The sequence below is a fragment of the Pocillopora damicornis genome, chromosome 3 (genome assembly GCF_964200805.1).
Source record: "Pocillopora damicornis chromosome 3, jaPocDami1.2, whole genome shotgun sequence".
Lineage (NCBI taxonomy): Eukaryota > Metazoa > Cnidaria > Anthozoa > Scleractinia > Pocilloporidae > Pocillopora > Pocillopora damicornis.
This window is the reverse complement of record NC_142672.1, coordinates 23,266,946-23,284,283: the sequence shown is the minus strand read 5'-3', so window position 1 is coordinate 23,284,283 and position 17,338 is coordinate 23,266,946. Positions and strand designations below refer to the sequence as shown.

General features: G+C 38.5%; 2 protein-coding genes and 1 long non-coding RNA gene across 6 annotated transcripts; 2 read left to right on the top strand and 1 right to left on the bottom strand.

Annotated features, from left to right (window-relative positions):
* The first annotated feature begins 27 nt into the window (after nt 1-27).
* Nucleotides 28-6,246, top strand: LOC149048895 (uncharacterized). Its single transcript, XR_016185036.1, has 8 exons — nt 28-147; nt 354-563; nt 1,201-1,274; nt 1,796-2,141; nt 2,456-2,956; nt 3,099-3,167; nt 3,543-3,978; nt 5,267-6,246. It is a non-coding gene; the product is annotated as an uncharacterized LOC149048895 (long non-coding RNA).
* On the bottom strand, nt 714-8,893 carry LOC149048894 (solute carrier family 15 member 4-like). The gene is made up of 5 exons (XM_089200624.1): nt 8,720-8,893; nt 5,418-5,715; nt 3,361-4,028; nt 2,602-2,989; nt 714-2,027 (listed from the first exon to the last, which is right to left on the bottom strand). The coding sequence occupies exons 2-5, from the start codon at nt 5,701-5,703 to the stop codon at nt 1,699-1,701; spliced, it is 1,671 nt and encodes a 556-aa protein (XP_089056750.1). The 5' UTR covers nt 5,704-5,715; nt 8,720-8,893; the 3' UTR covers nt 714-1,698.
* Nucleotides 8,894-8,976: 83 nt separating this feature from the next.
* On the top strand, nt 8,977-17,136 carry LOC113675390 (solute carrier family 15 member 4). Of its 4 annotated transcripts, none has more exons than XM_089200626.1 (5): nt 8,977-9,047; nt 10,577-10,883; nt 11,436-12,103; nt 12,882-13,269; nt 14,645-17,136. In XM_089200626.1, the coding sequence occupies exons 2-5, from the start codon at nt 10,598-10,600 to the stop codon at nt 14,971-14,973; spliced, it is 1,671 nt and encodes a 556-aa protein (XP_089056752.1). In that variant the 5' UTR covers nt 8,977-9,047; nt 10,577-10,597; the 3' UTR covers nt 14,974-17,136. The 4 variants fall into 4 exon arrangements, with proteins under 4 accessions (XP_089056752.1, XP_027047760.2, XP_089056751.1 ...); XM_027191959.2 differs by lacking the exon at nt 8,977-9,047 and adding an exon at nt 9,732-9,851; XM_089200625.1 differs by lacking the exon at nt 8,977-9,047 and adding an exon at nt 9,742-9,851 and having other exon boundaries at nt 10,580-10,883.
* The last annotated feature ends 202 nt before the right edge of the window (nt 17,137-17,338 follow it).

Genomic DNA, 17,338 nt, shown 5'->3' with positions numbered 1-17,338 from the left:
GATATCACGTGAGCACCTTGCCTCATCACACTTCACGGTTGACAAGCAGCAGGTATGGAGAATTTTCGATGGTATCAGTTTTTAAAATCAGACGATGCGTCGGCGGGCAAGAGGAACACTTGGAAGGTTTACCATAATCTAAAACGGGTAATACGTTGTAATGAAAATTAATTGAAACCCGACGCTCTTTAGTAGGAAAGTAATGGTGAAGTGGGTGGAAGACGATCAGTGAGGAGCGGGAAAGCAAGGAGAGTTTTCACTCTCCAGTCCTTTACTGTCTGCCATACAATTCTTTTAATCTAGGTATTGGTTAAACTTATAATCTTTCATTATTCCCATCACCTGTCTTTTAGATTATAATTGTATTGATACTGCGAGGGGAAATCAATTCAACTTTTACAAGATGTTACCTATGTGCGTGGAACTCATGTTTCTCGCGTCGTCAGTAAGATCAATGTTCCCAATCATCATAAGTTCTGGTGTGGAAATATTCCAATCACGATCGCTTTCTGAAGTAATTACAAATGTTAAGTGATTTGTAGGCCAGGAAGGAACTGATTGAGGTGAGTTTATATTCTTTTCTGTTTGGTCATGTCTAGTATTTCATTTAGTTATTGAAGAGGAAGAGGAGACTCAGCTCAGAGCAAAGTTTCTGGTCCTAGAACCCCTTGGTCTACTGTATATTTCTATCTAATCCAAGAGTGCTTGTCATATTAATCTTAAAATAAACTTTTAATAAGTTTCTTTAAAAACTAGGTGGCAGATTATGTGAAAGGAGTAGAGTACTCAAGTTCTCTCATTTATAATGCTAACAAACACAAAATCAAAATATTTGCTCTCAGATATTTTTAGTCAACCTACAGTAACATGCAAGCTTAATAACTAAAATTGTCCAGAAACTGATATAATTAACAATAATTATTCACAAAAATGGAGGTGAATAATGGTGAATAAGGTAAATATCCACAATGTTTACCAACACTCAGATGAGTTCGTGGGAAAAATTTCCGCACAGCCGACTGAATAATAAATATATGCCCCATATATGGATGCATAATGAAGTATGGGGCTGTGCAGAAATTTTGCCAAGTTAGTGTTCTAGTATATGCCACACAGATACCAGAAAATAATTTAAATTCTTTAAATTTACAGAAAAATAGTTGGAAATTAAACTTGTGATGTGCGATTTTGTCTCATCAGCTGCCTAGCACTTGCTTATATCCACTTCCACATTAACCAATCAGTGCACACTAAAAGCATGATTTTCATGTGTGGTATGTAGTAATATAAATTGTAGAATTCTTGAATGGTAAAAACTTGCCAAATAGTTTATTTATTTTGCAACTTTTTTGTCTCCTTTTTTTTTTTAACATTAATTTTTTTTCCACCACTAGCTCCCACAGAGTTTGGATCTGCTTTTCACATTCTCTCCTGGCAATAGAATCCAAACTCCTTGAACTTTTGTACCTTAATCATGGTCAGAACACATACTGGAAAAAAAGAGAGATTCCTTTTTTTGTTAGTTCCTGTATGCTTTTAGATGATTTGCACTTGAACTATATTCTATACTACATCAGTCGTGCAATCCCTTCACTTTGATTGCCGGCATTGTCTCAAAGCCCATGCACTAAAGACTTCCTACATGACAGGTGCACACCACAGTTTTTGCACATTCAGTAGCAAATTGACACATGTTACTCAGCCATGCACAGATGAAACACTAATAGTCAGTTCATGGGCATCCTGGTCCTCCTCAGTCTCTTCACTTTGTGAGGATGATTCCTTGTATTTGTAGGAGGATGCAATGAACAGAAACAACAAGAAATTAAGTGTCATCAAACCAGCCATCATGAAGAAGAAGTACTCCATATGACCTTGATTGGGATCCTTCTCAGGGTACCAATCGCTGCTGACAATAGCAACTACAAAGTTTGCAATATAGCTTCCTATGCCAGAGGCTGATAGAAAAAGGGCCATGATCACTCCTTTAAGGTATTCAGGAGCCTGTGAATATGCAAATTCTAGACCTGCAGATACAAAGAGACAGAAAAAAAATATATCACTGTGGATTTCTACAAATTCCCCTCATGGAAAAACATTGAAATTTCTCATGTAGAGAAGGCTGGGGATGTAATACACAGGTGAGACAATTTTTTCTGAAAAAGGTTCCTGAACTGACTATTAGTAACCATGTCTTACTCCTTCCCTTACCCATCATGTCTCCTGAAACATTGCATAAAATGGTCAAATCATAATGAAGAGAAGGAGGCTAGGTTAACATTTTCAAGGGCTTAGGGCAGCAGTGTCAAGAAACTAAAACGAAACTTATCCCAGTGATCAATCAGAACAAAGGTCTATCAATTATCATTTGCCAATAAGAACTCAAAGTGACAACAAGCAAACTGCTTGAAGCATGGAAAAAATGTGAATGGTTAAGTCGTGATTGTTTTTATAGTTTTGCATCTGATTGGTTGAGAGGATGACACAAGATGCCTGGACCAATCAGACAGAGCAAAGTTAAGTAAAACTGAAGCCATCCCAGATTACTTTCAACATCCACTTGACAATTGCTTAAGAAAAACATCAGTGAAATTCACTTACCAGTAATGGTTGCAAACACTTCACTAGATCCAACCAATAAGAATTGTGGTGCTTGCCAGAAAATACTGAAACATGAGGCACTGTGACTCTCATTAAAAACCATCTGTATGCAAATGTCCCCGTGTTGCCACACTGTCCGTCGTTTTATTTCAATCAGCCCAGCTACAAGCATAGAAGCTGCTGATAAAACGAACCCTACACCAATGCGCCGCAAGGATGTCAACTTGATCCCGCTGCGCTCAATAAGAGGATAAATTGCATGGTCCATGAGGGGAACAAGCACCAGAATGATAACTATATCAAACAATGACAAAGATGCTGCTGGCACAGAAAAGCCATCAAAATTTAGCTTCATGTATGTACCTTGAATGAGAAATGACGTGGACATCTGAAAGAAAAGAAAAGAAAAAGTTTCAAGCTAATATTGCCTTAAGTTTCAATTTCCTCTAACAATTCACATCTTGGTTGTGATCCTCTTCTCTTCTTCTAAACACTAGTGAAGCTGCAGAAAGTGAATCAGAATTTTTGAAGTACCATATAGGATGCTCAGTTTAGTAGATTGTAAGGTCAGTTAAGACATTTTATTGTTGTTACAGAAAATTAAATTATGTTAAATCCAATGACTTGTAATGAAAAAACAATCGCAACATCAACAAATAGCATGGAATTGCCATTTTTCCTTAATTTTTTCTCAATTCATTACAAACAAAAACATTCCTTCATTTATAACTGTTATGATTTCTTGGTGACAAAGCTTACCTGGGAGTAAACTGAAAAATAGAAGATGAAAGTGATGAACACAGGAAGTAGTCTTAACACAGCCTTGACATCTTCAACCTGATCATCACCAAACTTTCCTCCAAATCTGCTCTTTGCTCCATCCATCCAGCCACCAGTGTTTTGTTTCCGATTTTTTATGGCATTGTGAATTATTTTTGCAGTTTCAGTTAGTTGGCTACCACCTGGTGGCTTGACCAAGTACCTATTGCGACAGGTGAGAAATACAATGATTCCAAGCAACATAGAACCCACTACAATGGCATAACCAGAGAAAATGTCTTTTTGCTGGACTGCAACCACCACAGTAAAAGCTAGAAAGGCTCCAATGTTAATGAACCAGTAAAAGTAGTTGAAAAAGGTCTGAAGAGCTCTTGGACCATCCTGTTTCAACTGATCTGCTCCAAAGGGTGACACATTGGCTTTGATTCCTCCTGCACTAAATGCTATCAACACAAGGGCCAGGATAAAGAACACCACTTTTCCCGATGCATTAAATATGCTTTTCAACAAATTATCAGAAGTTGATACTGTGGCTAGAAGCACAACTCCCACAAAATAGAGCAAAGAGCTTCCATATATGGTGTTATACTGACCAAGGTAAGAATCGGCTAACCACCCACCAAGTAAAGGGCTGAGAAAACATGTTCCTATGGGAAAAAAAAAAAAAAGAAAAAAAGAAATTAAATTTTAATACAGTTGAACAGCTCAGCTCATGGACAAACCAGTTTTTCAAACCTTTACACTACCTTTACATCAGTTTGCAAGCTGAGCTATGCTGTTTTCTATACATTTCATATGGTATGTGCATGGAGAATATGTTTCATAATCAAGTTTCTTCACCTTGTGATCATTTCCTTTATTCTCATGACCTTAACACTTGACTCAAGGGTGATACTGATGGAAGAAATTAGATGCTTATCATTCTTAAGAGTTTAAGGGTTAACACTGGGCTACATGTCATAACTTTTGCAGTTATTCATTTCTGTTGTTGGCTTGAGCCCTGAAGTAAAAGTAGTGGTGTTGTTTGATGGTTAAAACTTTTAGTTTAGCTTACTTGTATTTCAAATGGCATTTAGCAGGTGAATGTTCTGAATTGTGTACCTGGTACAAGCATTGGAATGTAGGGGTTACTCGCCTTTAACTCCCAAAAGAGATTAACATGTAACTTCTCCCCATAATATGCATACATTATCCAGTAAACAGGTGATGAGAATACTCAAACTCATCAGGTAAAAGTTGTTATCTTGATGTAACATCAAATTTTGTATTTAATTTGCAAGAAACTGTTTATCAGCTATAGGGGACAATGAACAATCAGATCTTCAGAGTTAAAGTATTGAGACTATTATTTTCCTTAAAACATCTTACATGCATGATGCAACAAGAGGCAATACAATAGTTGATATTGTCTTACTAACGAGAGCCCAGGAACAATATAGGGGAACAAAAAAGTATTTTCTATATATTTTGAAACATTTCTACAATTTGTCTCAACAAGTGTATACAGCTATTTCAAGATTTAGGTTGTCCAAAAAAGAGGTTAAAAGTGCTTGTGACCATCTTGAAAGGTAATCTGGGCATCCCATAATCAATAAATTTTAATATGTCAAATGAATGTATAAATTAATCAACCCTGCTCTGCCTCATCGTAAAAGTGTCATGTGTTCTCAGATTTTCCTGAAATCCTGCAAGGTCAAGCACCTGAAAACTACCTACATTAGCATTCAAGGTTGTTGCACGTACTTTTACAGTTTTTTTCAATAGCCTTTCTTGAAACAGTTGTAATCAATACTTAAATGTACAATGTAGCTTCATTCTTTTAGGAGCATGATCCAACAATTAATTAACATGAAACTTCTCCTTATAATATCCTCACATTATCCAGCAAAGAGGTAATGAGTTTACCCAAACTCATCAGGTAGAAGTTGTTATCTTGATCCAACACCAAATTCCTATAACTGATTTACAAGGAAACTTGTAGCAGCCAGAGAGGAGAATTAACACATAAGAATGTTAGGATAACTCTACAAACAAACCTGTGAACAAAAGAGTGATTGTTGATGGCCAAGGTGACTGTAGCTTTAACACATTCTTGGAAAATAAAACTAGATTTGCAGATGCTCCATAGAAGGTCATGCGCTCACATAACTCTGTGACAAGAATACACACTGCATTTAGGACCCTTTGTTGTCGACTCAAGGCACTATTGGAGTCAGATGAATTGGTAGCCGTACTTGTCACCCTACCAGGTGTGGAATGTGGTTCATCTGGTTCCTTTGGAATTAATGGAGAATTTTCATTTCCATTTGGAGCTGCTGACATGCTGCAGGATTTCTAAGCAAATTAAAAACAAGCTGTGAGAATAGGGTGGAATCCTACTTTCATATGGCACCCCCCACCTTCATTCTGGTGCCCAGGAGCCTTAATCATTTAAACCTTATCTGTAATTGTTGTCGAGTTAAGTATTATTTCTGTTACGTATTAGTCTTTGTTTTTGTATTAGTGACGCTTCGATATCATATGTCAGACCTCGTGCGTTGTCGTTTGCGGTAGATAGTTTTAGACAAGAGAGCTTATTGCGAGTGTTTCTGCGTTCATTGCGACTCATTCAGGCGTTACAGAGAGGACAATCGGTAAGCGACCGTATTATTGTATTGATTTCCTTGTTTTCTCTTCCTGTTACCGAATGTTGCATTGTTAGCTGTGTTTGCGCTCGTGTAATTGATATGTATTCGTGTCATAAAATAGTTATTTTAGTTTCAGTCCTTTAGTATCGCTCAGACTAGGTTTTTTAATTGTATTTTAGTTTGACGGTTTTGGACATCAAGTCACAATAAGTACGAATAAACTACGTTTGGAATTATAGTTGGTCTTTGGTGTCTCGAATCAGTATTTCGCTCGATGTCCTCGCATTAAATCCTGTGTATCTTTGGGACATTCCGACGTTGTTTCGACGCCTGGAGCTATATTATCATCAGTATGCAGACTCCCCATACTGTTCTCCAAACATTTCTTATGGTGCTGACAATTAAGGGGAATTTGTTTAACAATCATCAGCTTTTCTAGTTGATGACCTTTCCTACACTCTCACGACCTTAATGTTTGATTCGGTAAGTGAAATAGCAAGGAGAAAAAAATAAATGCTGGTACTCTCTCCCCCCCCCCCCCCTACTTCCCCCCTTAGGTCTGGAGGGGTTAAAAGACCAGGCTATATTAGGTACCAGTCTTAATTGCCTTCATATAAATTCTCTGATCTTATCAGTGCACAACAGGAGGTTGTGAGATGAACATTTTGCGTAGTAAGAGTCATAGCGAAAATATATCCATTTCTAGGTTTACTACTAGTAAACCTAGAAATGGAATATTCGCTAAAATGGCCTCGTTGCTAGAAAGCAAGCGGTCACAAAACAAGCAATGCACTGTGAAAGTAAGGTGAGGTATTTTTATTGAGAGTTTGTCATATTTTGTTATTCCTAAAAGTTGTCTTCCCATCCAAAAGCGGTATTCCCATTCAAACTCTCATATGTTCGCCATGACTCTCATTGCGCAAGATGTTCACCTCACAGCTGGAGCTTGGGCTGCTTGTGACTGCACTAGGTTTTTCATGCAAGAAGAACAGCTCCCTGAAGCTAAGAACAACACCCTTCTTCTTAGTTGGTGATGTTGTAAACGGCAGTAAACAGGAGCACGAAAATACTAGAGAGCACACGCTTTTGACAACTATATAAAGAGACAGCCACAGAGGCCTATCATTCCTGAAGGGATGTAACTTTAAGAGACCCTAATCACTTTGACCTTGAAATTCTCAGCCTTCATAATTCGCGTGCAAGCCATCAGAATTATGTGAGAAGATTTCTCTATACCTAATATAGAACAGTTATGAGCACTACCTGTTAAGTAGTAGTGAATATAAGGCTTGAAATAAATCCAGGCCCTTACGAGATTTGAACCCACTACCTCAGCGATAACGCAGCGCTAAACCAATTGAGCTAAAAGGCCAACTGGGAGCTGATCATTATGTTGGTTCCAAATAAACCCTCCAAGTGGTGAATACATGACTATAAATATATGAAAATCATATATGTGCACTGCGGTTTAAGAAACGATTATAGAAGCGATCCACGCAGTTGTGAACACTACTTAATGTGAAGTAGTGAAAGTATGGGCTGAAAAAAATTTCAGGTCCTTACGGGATTTGAACTCATGACCTCTTCGATACCGGTACAGCGCCATATCAGCTAAATTAACAAGCCAACTAGGAGCTAGTCATTATGTTGGTCCGTAAATATATGAAGATAATATATGTGCACGTTTCTTCAACTGCAGTGCACATATATGATTTTCATTTATTTACTGTCGTATATTCTCTGTACCTATTTCATGAGACATTTTCAATGTTCGTCGTTTATGAAAGCACATTTTTAGCCGCGATCTGTACCTGCAGAGGCTCAAACTGCCGAAACTGGGACGACAACAAGTAGCATGTTTGGATCCTTTTTCCCAAAAGTAAGTCGAAAACTGGGTATTGATGGAAAAAAAATTGGACCGGTGGCATCACATGGAATTTCATCAATTCCCTCTTAAGAAACATTTGACTCGGAAAAAATTGCTTCTGTAACAGTAAGCAGAAGGATCTATGTTAGACAGCCGCGGCGTGTCACGCAGCGCCCTGGGGAGCGTTGCGTGATATCCTAAGAAACCGAAACTACTGCGTTACCATTCGATCTGACAAGGGCTAACGCTCGAAACGTCAGTTTTCGAAACTCTCTCCGGTGGCAAATTTAAATGTTCAACTCAGTTAATAAAAACATAATTATACTGCGTTACCAGTTCGATCTGTTTGGTAATCACAATAAACAGGGGCCGTTTTTTTCTTTCTTTCCAAACAAAAAAAACAGAAAACAAAAAAAATAATAATAATAAACAAGGCTTACATCAAAATGCTTCATGACCTTATTGTAATATATGTGCCTAATGAAGCTCAAGGAAACCAACTAAAAAAGCTAAGCACTAAGGGATCAAACTCAAAGTCAAACTAAACTCGAAATGTTAGGTACAACTGAAAATTCAAACATAGAGTCGATTCGAATTAGAAAGTGCAACTGAACACGGTTGAAAATCCATCTTACTAAGAATGAACAAGAATGTTTAGTATTTTGAGAGGGCAGTGGAGACGGAACCAATATAGTATTTTGAGCGCAAACATTTCTGGTTGTTAAAATTTGAACAAAGAGCGCGTGGTCGGAAATCGCTGAACACGACATGATTTTCACGATTAATAAAGGAAAGCAAACCTAGAAATAAAGTACATTTTCTCCTTACGAACTTTTATACTTACCGGGAAATATAGGGCACAATTACACCTGAGAACGTTCTGCAGAAGATCGCTGGCAAGCCAAACTGGGTTAGATGCTGAACACAAAGCAAACCGAACAATCTTTGCCCAACAACAAATGAGTAATATCAAGAAAACATCAAAATTAAAACAGAAAAATCCAGAGGCAGAGGTTACATATCATGTGAGACTCAGGATCATTAACATTGTTCTATAAATAATTTGACAAGGTCGTCTTGACACATGATTCGGTATGTTACATTTATCATGTTTCTAGGAAAGTGAAGAAAGCTTTGACTTTGGACTGGCTGAGAATCAGCCCACTCGATCGGTGAGTACACTGTATTAAGGAAACCAACCCCTCTTGTCACGGGATCCTCATGTTTTGTTATTCCACCTTTGCGCCAATTTACCGTATTAGGGAAATGGAACACGAATTTTGCCAACGTGTCACGGTATTACCGTGTGCCTTACTGACTGATCCAAACTTTGATACTTTTTTTTGAAGGCTTGACTTCTCGATCAACGAATTTTTAAGCGCATTTTTTCCCGCTGGTTGTAGAGAATACTTTTAGAGGTGCTCTTTATAACTACAGAAAAAAATCTTAAAATGGTTCTGTATGTGTTGTTTTCATCCTTTGCTTCGCACGTCTTATGATGCGATGCTCCGATAAAACTGCAAGAAGTGTTTCGAAAACTGGAAGCCAAAATACTAGAAAATGAAGTGATAGTGGAATAATAAATCACTTATTCGATGTTAAATTCCTCTCTGAAGAAAGGGATGATTAAGTTTTCAAGAAAAAGATCTCGTGACAATTCCGCTTTCCATCACGGAAAGAGACCGGTTATAAATGAAGGCGAGCGGAACAAAAATTAACGAAGGTTAATTACAGCTTTCCATCTTTGCTAAAAAATTATGTATTTTTAGCGGTTATATGTATGAGTATTCAGCGATAACGTTGCCAGGTGAAAATTTATAGGACCACGTTTGAGTATGTCAATGACGTCCGTTTCCGGTCTCAACCATTATGAATTTCACATGATATGTGATTACTTATGCTCTAAGAAATTGTAAAATAACTTGGCTAAATTTTTAAAATACAATCGATGTTTTTCCAGTGGACCGTGTGTTAAGGTGAGTGATTCAAGCAAGGGTGTGAAGCCCTACTGAAACAGTCCTCGTATGGTATTTGACCATCTTCATAATGCAGAATGCGTGAACATTATTAATTATTCATAACCGATGAAGCGGAAAAATTTGACGTCCCCTCGCTTTGCATAGCCCTAAATTTTAGTTAGAGATGAATTGGCCAAAATTGGCCCGGTAGGCCTCGTAAAACTCACTTTTCTGAGTTTTATAAGTGCTTACTTGTAAATCAACCCGCGGCTTGAAAAGGTTTGAAGTAACTTAGGGTAAAGTCAGATGAATAATGTCAGCGTAATTTTGGGTATAATGCAGCGTATCGAGGTCAATGCCGAGTGCCACATGCAGACAACACTATGGGTTTGAAGCCGTGTGACTCAGCTATTTGATACGCTATTTTAACTCTTACATTGTTTGTAATTTGCAACGGTCGATCTCGGTAAGACGCAAGTGATCCCGAGAAATGTTTCGTAAATTCCGCAGATCGTAACATTTCATCCCAAAATCCGCTTAATGACAGTCAGATAAACACAAGTGTTTTTCCTTTGCCTTTGGAGGGGCGTCAGTTTGAGTCAGTGCAGAGTGGGAAACTAACCGTCACAAAACCCCGCAAAATCACTCAAGACAACACGGAGGGTACAGGACGTGGCCCCCTGCTAAAAGATATTTCCACAGGACACAAATTTATTCCCACTATCTTACTTTATTTTGCCTAGAAGTTCTTGGACCTCTGCAGAATGTCAGCAACTGAAGATGGAGGTGAACGTGCACCGTTAATTTCAAAAGATCAATACGGCAAGAGCCATTCAACTCGTGGAAAGACAAATACCAATTGCCTGGTTTCTCGGTCCGATGGAGCTTTGAGTCGTCAGCAAAGAATCCTAAATGCATTGTGCATTCTTGTAACAGAGTCATGTGAGCGCCTGACCTTCTATGGAGCATCTGCGAATCTAGTATTATTTTCTAAGAATGTCTTAAAGCTTGAGTCACCTTGGCCATCAACAATCACTTTTTTCTTCCAAGGTTAGTTTGTAGTGTTGTCATGAGGTTGTCATAGGCACAGAATACTGGGGCCAGAAGCTCTGCCTAGCTGTACCGGAAAGTTTTGTATGCGCGTTGGAGAGTCAAGCGTGGAAACGAAGATTGATTTAGACAGAATACGTCTAAAGAAAAAAACTCGAGACCGACCTAGCGTATCATCGCCTAAAAATGCACACAAAACCACCAAGCTACGTCGGCTACCGGGTAATCCAATCAAGTTATTCACAATTCTGTTCGGACCAATCTTGAACAAAGTGGTAAAAGCTTTAAAAATGGTTCTCGGCAGGAAGGATCGTGGTAAAACATAAAAGCAAGGCAATTAAAAAAAAAGTTCGCAGACGGAAAATATCTAAAACGCACACATACACGCACACAGGGGAATGCAAGAAAGAGGCATTGAAATTCAAAATTCGATTTCAGAGCGTTAATTGTATTCTTGTATTTTGTCTGGATTTGCTTAAGAAGAAGTAGAACTGTCTGTATGGGAAGGCTGAACAACACTATAATTTTTTTCAATCGGTTTTATTTTTATAGGGACATGTTACGTTACACCTTTGCTTGGAGGTTGGCTGGCGGATGCTTACTTGGGTCGTTTCAACACTATTTACGGATGCTGTTTGTGGTATTTGGTTGGGGTCATGCTTCTTGCCACGGTATCAATTACTGATGATATGCTGACCTCAGAATTTGATACATTAGCGAGACTGGTGTATTTTACTATTGCCCTTGTGTTGATAGCATTTTGCGCGGGAGGAATCAAGGCCAACGTAGCACCCTTTGGAGCAGATCAGGTGAAACAGGATGGTCCAAGGGCTGTTCAGACCTTCTATAGCTGGTATTACTGGTTTATTAACACGGGAGGCTTAGTAGCAGTTACAGTTGTAGTGGGAATCCAGCAATCAAACATTTTCTTTGGTTATGTTATAAATGCTGGTTCAATTATCTTTGGTCTGGTTGCATTTCTTGCCTGTCGTAATAAGTACTTGGTCAAGCCACCGGTGGGTAGTCAACTGACTGAAATTTCCAAAATAACCCTCAATGCCATTAAAAATCGGAAACAGAACACTGGTGGCTGGATGGATGGAGCAAAGAGCAGATTTGGAGGAAAGTTTAATCATGCAAAGGTTGAAGATGTCAAGGCAGTCTTGAGAGTACTTCCAGTGTTCATCACATTCATCTTTTTCTTTACAATTTACTTCCAGGTAAGGATCATAAAAACAGTATTAGCCAATACTATCCAAGAATGAGTGAGTTGGGTAAAAATTCATTATAGGTGATAAGAGTTGCCACACTCAACATTTTGAAGTTTTTTCGTACCATTTGATTTGATCGTTTTTTAGGGTATTATTGTATTCGAAAAAGAACCGGGAAACCTATTTAATTGTGTAACAAGAAGAGGAAATGACGTCGAATCAACGAGTAGAGAAGCCTTGACTGTACTCGGTTTTGTTATAAAGTATGCAGGAAGCTATCAGAGCGTGGTTTACAGGGGGAACGGGGGAATAGGCCGTTGCCAATAGGGTATTGAAGGGGAGAATCAGTACAGAGTATTGACTCCTAATTACTTGCCAGTTAGGGAGGTGTGGACCATAAGAATATTATAGAGCCTTTTGGGAGGATCAGATGCATTTTATCGTGATGCAACCCCCGACCCTCGACCCTCCGACCCTCCGACCTCCGACCCCCGATCACAGACGATAAATAGTGACTGGTACAGTTATTTTGCATATCATCCAATTTTACTTGTGTATTGTCAAGAAAAAGATCGATCCCCTATCGCAGCACGTGATCATGATGTTGTAGATCATACTCTGCAGGTGTTATTGTGTAAATCAAATTTATTCACACCATGGAGAAAGACAATGTTAAAGAAATCACTCTACAGTTGTAAATTAAATAAAAGGAGTTGTTCTCATTTACTTTTCCGCTTTATACACTAACGATTTTAATTCCATCCTGGTCTTTTCTCTCCTTTTTCAGATCAGCACTTCGTTCCTTATTCAAGGTGCTTACATGAACCTAAAATTGCAAAATTTGACCATACCAGCGACGTCGTCAATGGCTGTTACTGTTGTCTTCGTTCTTGGACTAACTCCTCTTCTAGAATACGTTGTCTATCCTCTCATGGAACGCACGGGCATTAAGCTGACTCCCTTGCGGCGCATTGGTGCCGGCTTTCTGTCATCAGCAGCATCTATGGTTGTTGCTGGTCTGGTTGAAATGAAGCGACGAGAAGTATGGCTAGGTGGTCATGTCTGCACACAGGAGGTTTTAGGGGAAATTCACAACGCTTCTTGTCTCAGCATTTTCTGGCAAACACCTCAGTTCATGTTGATTGGAATCGGTGAAGTGCTTGCAACTATTGCGGGTATGAGATTTTTGATGATATCAGTGCCTTGTTGTGATGTTGAACAAATCTCGAGATTTTCACGAAAATTTGATTGAAGTATGAAAGACATGATTAAGTGGGGAGATAATCCTGCTGGTTTATGTATAATTAAGGCGGCGACTTAATGGGTGAAGTAAAGGGAACAAAAATCTTAAAGTAGAGACCAAAGTAAAGCAGAATGCTTTTTTAACTCAGTACAATATTTCGGCTTTTCAAGCAGCCTTCTTCTGAAAAAGATCAATAGAATTCGCATTGGAGGGGCTGGAGAGTTGCGTTTGCAGGGATGTTTTTGTAATATACCAAAAAATATAAGTTAATGTTATGTGATATACAATGTGTATAATCAAAGACGAATTAAAGGACCAAAATTATTAAAAGGAGGGGAAACAAAGAAATAACTTCGTTCCTAGAGTGAAAGTCATCAGAAGATAAGAAAAATTTTGTGACTATGAAGGAACTAACTCTCCATGATACGTCAGTGTTCACTAAGTCAGTCTCCAATTATTATCACATTGTCGGGCATTGTGGCGCATTTTGGGGGCTAATTTGGTGAATTAGGCTCTTAGCGCGCTGAGATAAACCCATGAAAAGTGAGAATCAAACAATCGTACAGTCAATTAACATCGAGAAGCCATTGCTACGTTAGCGCCGTTTTCCTGCAGCCTTGGTGAAAGAAATAAAAGCAAATTTGCGCATGAAAGCATGAAAACGAACAAAGATTGATATCCTATGGAAAGAAGTGCTCAGCTGCAGTGAAATGTGCTTGTTCGAACATTCAAAGTCGTCCGTTTCTTTCAAGAGAAGCTTCTGTAAATTACGCCGCTTGTAGAAGTTCTGTGGTCGTCGGCGAAGTGCACGTAGGTTTGGCGGCTTCAAGCCAAACACGCTTAGTTGACCCAATTGTGCCAAACTGTCAATTTAACGATACTTGTACAGTTAATTTCGACACCGACATTTATGGAATTTTCCTATCGTATGTTTTGAAATTCAAATGGCGAGATTTTGATATTTCTCACCAGCTTCGCTCGATGGTGTATTAACAAAGCCAGAGATGCTCACATCATTTTTCAGATTTTTTTTTGTTATCATATGTTTGGTTCTTACGTTTTTAATTCCCTCCAAAGTGGGCATTGTTATGTTCAGGGGCCGTTCCTAAAGCACGAATTAACCCTTTCCGAGCGACTCGGGCTAAAATTAGTCTGAGTCGGTCCTAAAACGTATTTATGTCCGCCATCATAAATGTTATTATTTGTAATATCTACAGACTTTGCAATCTCCTCCATGTGGTATAAATTATAATTTTTTGAAATGCGCAGTTAACCTTCAAACTTGTTTATATATTTTTTTTTTGAAGGACTTGAGTTTGCATACTCACAGGCTCCCGAGTACCTTAAGGGAGTGATCATGGGTGTGTTCCTCGCAGCCACCGGTGTTGGTGGTTACCTTGCAAATCTTCTAGTTGCTGTTGTCAACAGCGATTGGTACCCTGAGAAGGATCCTAACCAAGGCCACATGGAGTACTTCTTCTTCCTGTTGTCTGGTTTGATGATGCTAAATTTTCTGTTATTCCTATACATTGCGTCTTCATACAAGTACAAAGTATCGGCTCAGCTAGGTGACGAGAGTGAGAAAGAACAGCTTGAGCATGAACTAACTGTTAGTACTCAATCTATGCGATGCTGATCGCTTTATGTCTGCATGCCTCAGCTAAGCTAAGGGGCAGAGTAGTTAGTTTTGTCTGTATTTCCGCATTGTTCACCGAACGAACCTTTCCGAATAAAGCGCCAACGGGAAGCGAAGCTTCCCATGCGAGGGGTGAGAAAAATAATAGGTAATAACGCTAGAAGTCTTTCTAAAGAACTGTAAGTGGATTTTTGTCACTTGATGAAGATTTCAAGAGACGCATCTGTCTGATAACCAATCAACAGGACTGCTATTGCGCGATAAATTCACTGGTAATACAGTCAAAGGTAATTCCTCATCTCCACGTGGCCGCAGATTCTGCATGATCTGCACCCCTAAATGTAAGAAGGTTTAAATAGAAAAGTGATAATTTATTTCATCTATCGCAAAAAGTCTACGCAGACCGATCGGACTCGTATTGCTTTTTTTCAGTGATAAAGGCTAATTACTCATTATGTGTTTGAAAGTAATTAATTTGGCTGAAGGTACAATTTGCGGTAAGGGTTTAGTCAAAAGATTAATATGAATTAGGATAAACAGGAGCCCATTACTTGATGAGCTACTTCATAAAAAAATCAATAGTTAGATAAAGTACTTCAGTTTTAGCACCTGAAACAAGAAGTATGCATCTAAGATAAGTACATCCACATGTTTGTCGACCATTGTTAGTATTCAGTTTTGTAACATAAAACCCATAATTTCACTACTGCCTTGGTAGTGTTCATTACTGCGAAAATAGCTTTCATATCCATTCCATAAACCGCAGTTCCATGATATATGATTTTCATACATCCACAGTCATCGGTTCATCACCTCACTGGTTTACGACGAACCAACATAATGACGGCGACAATAATGGCTTGTGAATTCAGTTAATTATGCACTGGTATCGCATAGGTAATGGTTCAAATCCCGTAATGGCCTGAATTTTTTTCAGGCCTTACTTTCACTACTGCTTAAGTAGTGGTCATTACTGCGAAGATCGCTTTCATATTCATTCCCGTACGAAACTAGGTTAGAAAAATCCTTTTTCTTTTCAGGGAAGTATTTAACAAAATTACCGCAGATGGGTGAGGTTTTTCATCTATTCATCTAGACGTCCACCCATACAGTTTTCTTTTTTTGCCTTGCTTCTGGAAACTTATATATCATTATGTCAAGATTTCGACCCATTACAATTTTGCCTCTATGTCTACGAGTTCGTCCTATTAAAAACAAAAACTTCGCCCCGGCGTTGCCAATTCGCCTGCGAATTTTTGAACTTGTTTCCATGAGGCAGAACGTGTTCAGTTTCCAACTTATACAGATCTTTACCAAGACGGTCAAACTGTCATAATTTTATTCAAACTCCATATTTGAGCATGGTTTGTGATTAAAACTGGCCTATTTTATACATTTAACCCTTTAACTCCCACGATCTGATTGTTAATTCTCCCCTCTAGCTGCTACGCATTTCCTTGTAAATTAGTTATGAGAATTTGGTGTTAGATCAAGATGAAAACTTTAACCTGATAAGTCTGAGTATTCTCATTACCTTTTTGCGGAATAATGTATGGATATTATTGGGAGAAGTTATGTGTTAATCACTTCTGGGAGTTAAAGGGTGCAATGGTAATTTCATGGTGGAAGCACTGACTTCTTCTTTGTCTCCGCCAAAGCCATATCAAGATCAGCAATGATGAGCGTGGGTAGTAAAAGCTTAAGAAGTTTTGCCCTTTTCTCGTAAAGGCTAGACCTCTGAGCGAAGTAATATAAGCCTTCCTACTACTGCTACCTTTTTTTATATATACAAATTAGCCTACAAGTATGTTTTTCATTAAGTCTGTCTAACGAGTGCGTAAGCACGAAACTTAGAGTTACAGGGAATCATGCGTGTTTCGTTTTAGTCATTTTGAACTTTACTACTATTTCCCACAATTAAGCCTTCCTACTATAATCATAACTATTATAGTTTCCTAAAATGTGATTGGTGCATTAGCTGCTTTATTTTTCACTAATCATTCTGCGCAGTTGTAATCGGACATTGTAATCGTACAGTTGGCTGTAATCCTACACCTGTAATCGGAACGGTTTTCCGAGAGCGAGGTTTGAGAAAGACTGTAAGCTTTGAGGAACATACCTAGATAATGCTCAAGGACAAATATAGCATGCTTTCGGGGAAAACAGAGTTTATTGTGTTTTCTATCCTTCAAATATTTTGCAACGTGTGTGAAGAAAAAAAATGTTTTCGTAGTGTTTGCTGCAAGGCGTGTTTTCTTTTCAGTGTTCTCTGGCACAACTATATGAACAAACAAATATTTCCCTTCTTGACGAGAACCATCAAATTTTCTGTCATATTGAATTAAATTAAGTCACGTAATGCGCT

Excerpts from the sequence above, each read along its gene's own strand:
- LOC149048894 (XM_089200624.1), bottom strand. The coding sequence starts at position 5,703 with ATGTCAGCAGCTCCAAATGGAAATGAAAATTCTCCATTAATTCCAAAG. Across the intron at positions 4,029-5,417 it reads AATCACTCTTTTGTTCACAG|GAACATGTTTTCTCAGCCCT; the intron begins GTTTGTTTGTAG and ends TTTTTCCCATAG. Across the intron at positions 2,028-2,601 it reads AGTGTTTGCAACCATTACTG|GTCTAGAATTTGCATATTCA; the intron begins GTAAGTGAATTT and ends TTGTATCTGCAG.
- LOC113675390 (XM_089200626.1), top strand. The coding sequence starts at position 10,598 with ATGTCAGCAACTGAAGATGGAGGTGAACGTGCACCGTTAATTTCAAAA. Across the intron at positions 10,884-11,435 it reads AATCACTTTTTTCTTCCAAG|GGACATGTTACGTTACACCT; the intron begins GTTAGTTTGTAG and ends TTATTTTTATAG. Across the intron at positions 12,104-12,881 it reads TCTTTACAATTTACTTCCAG|ATCAGCACTTCGTTCCTTAT; the intron begins GTAAGGATCATA and ends CTCCTTTTTCAG.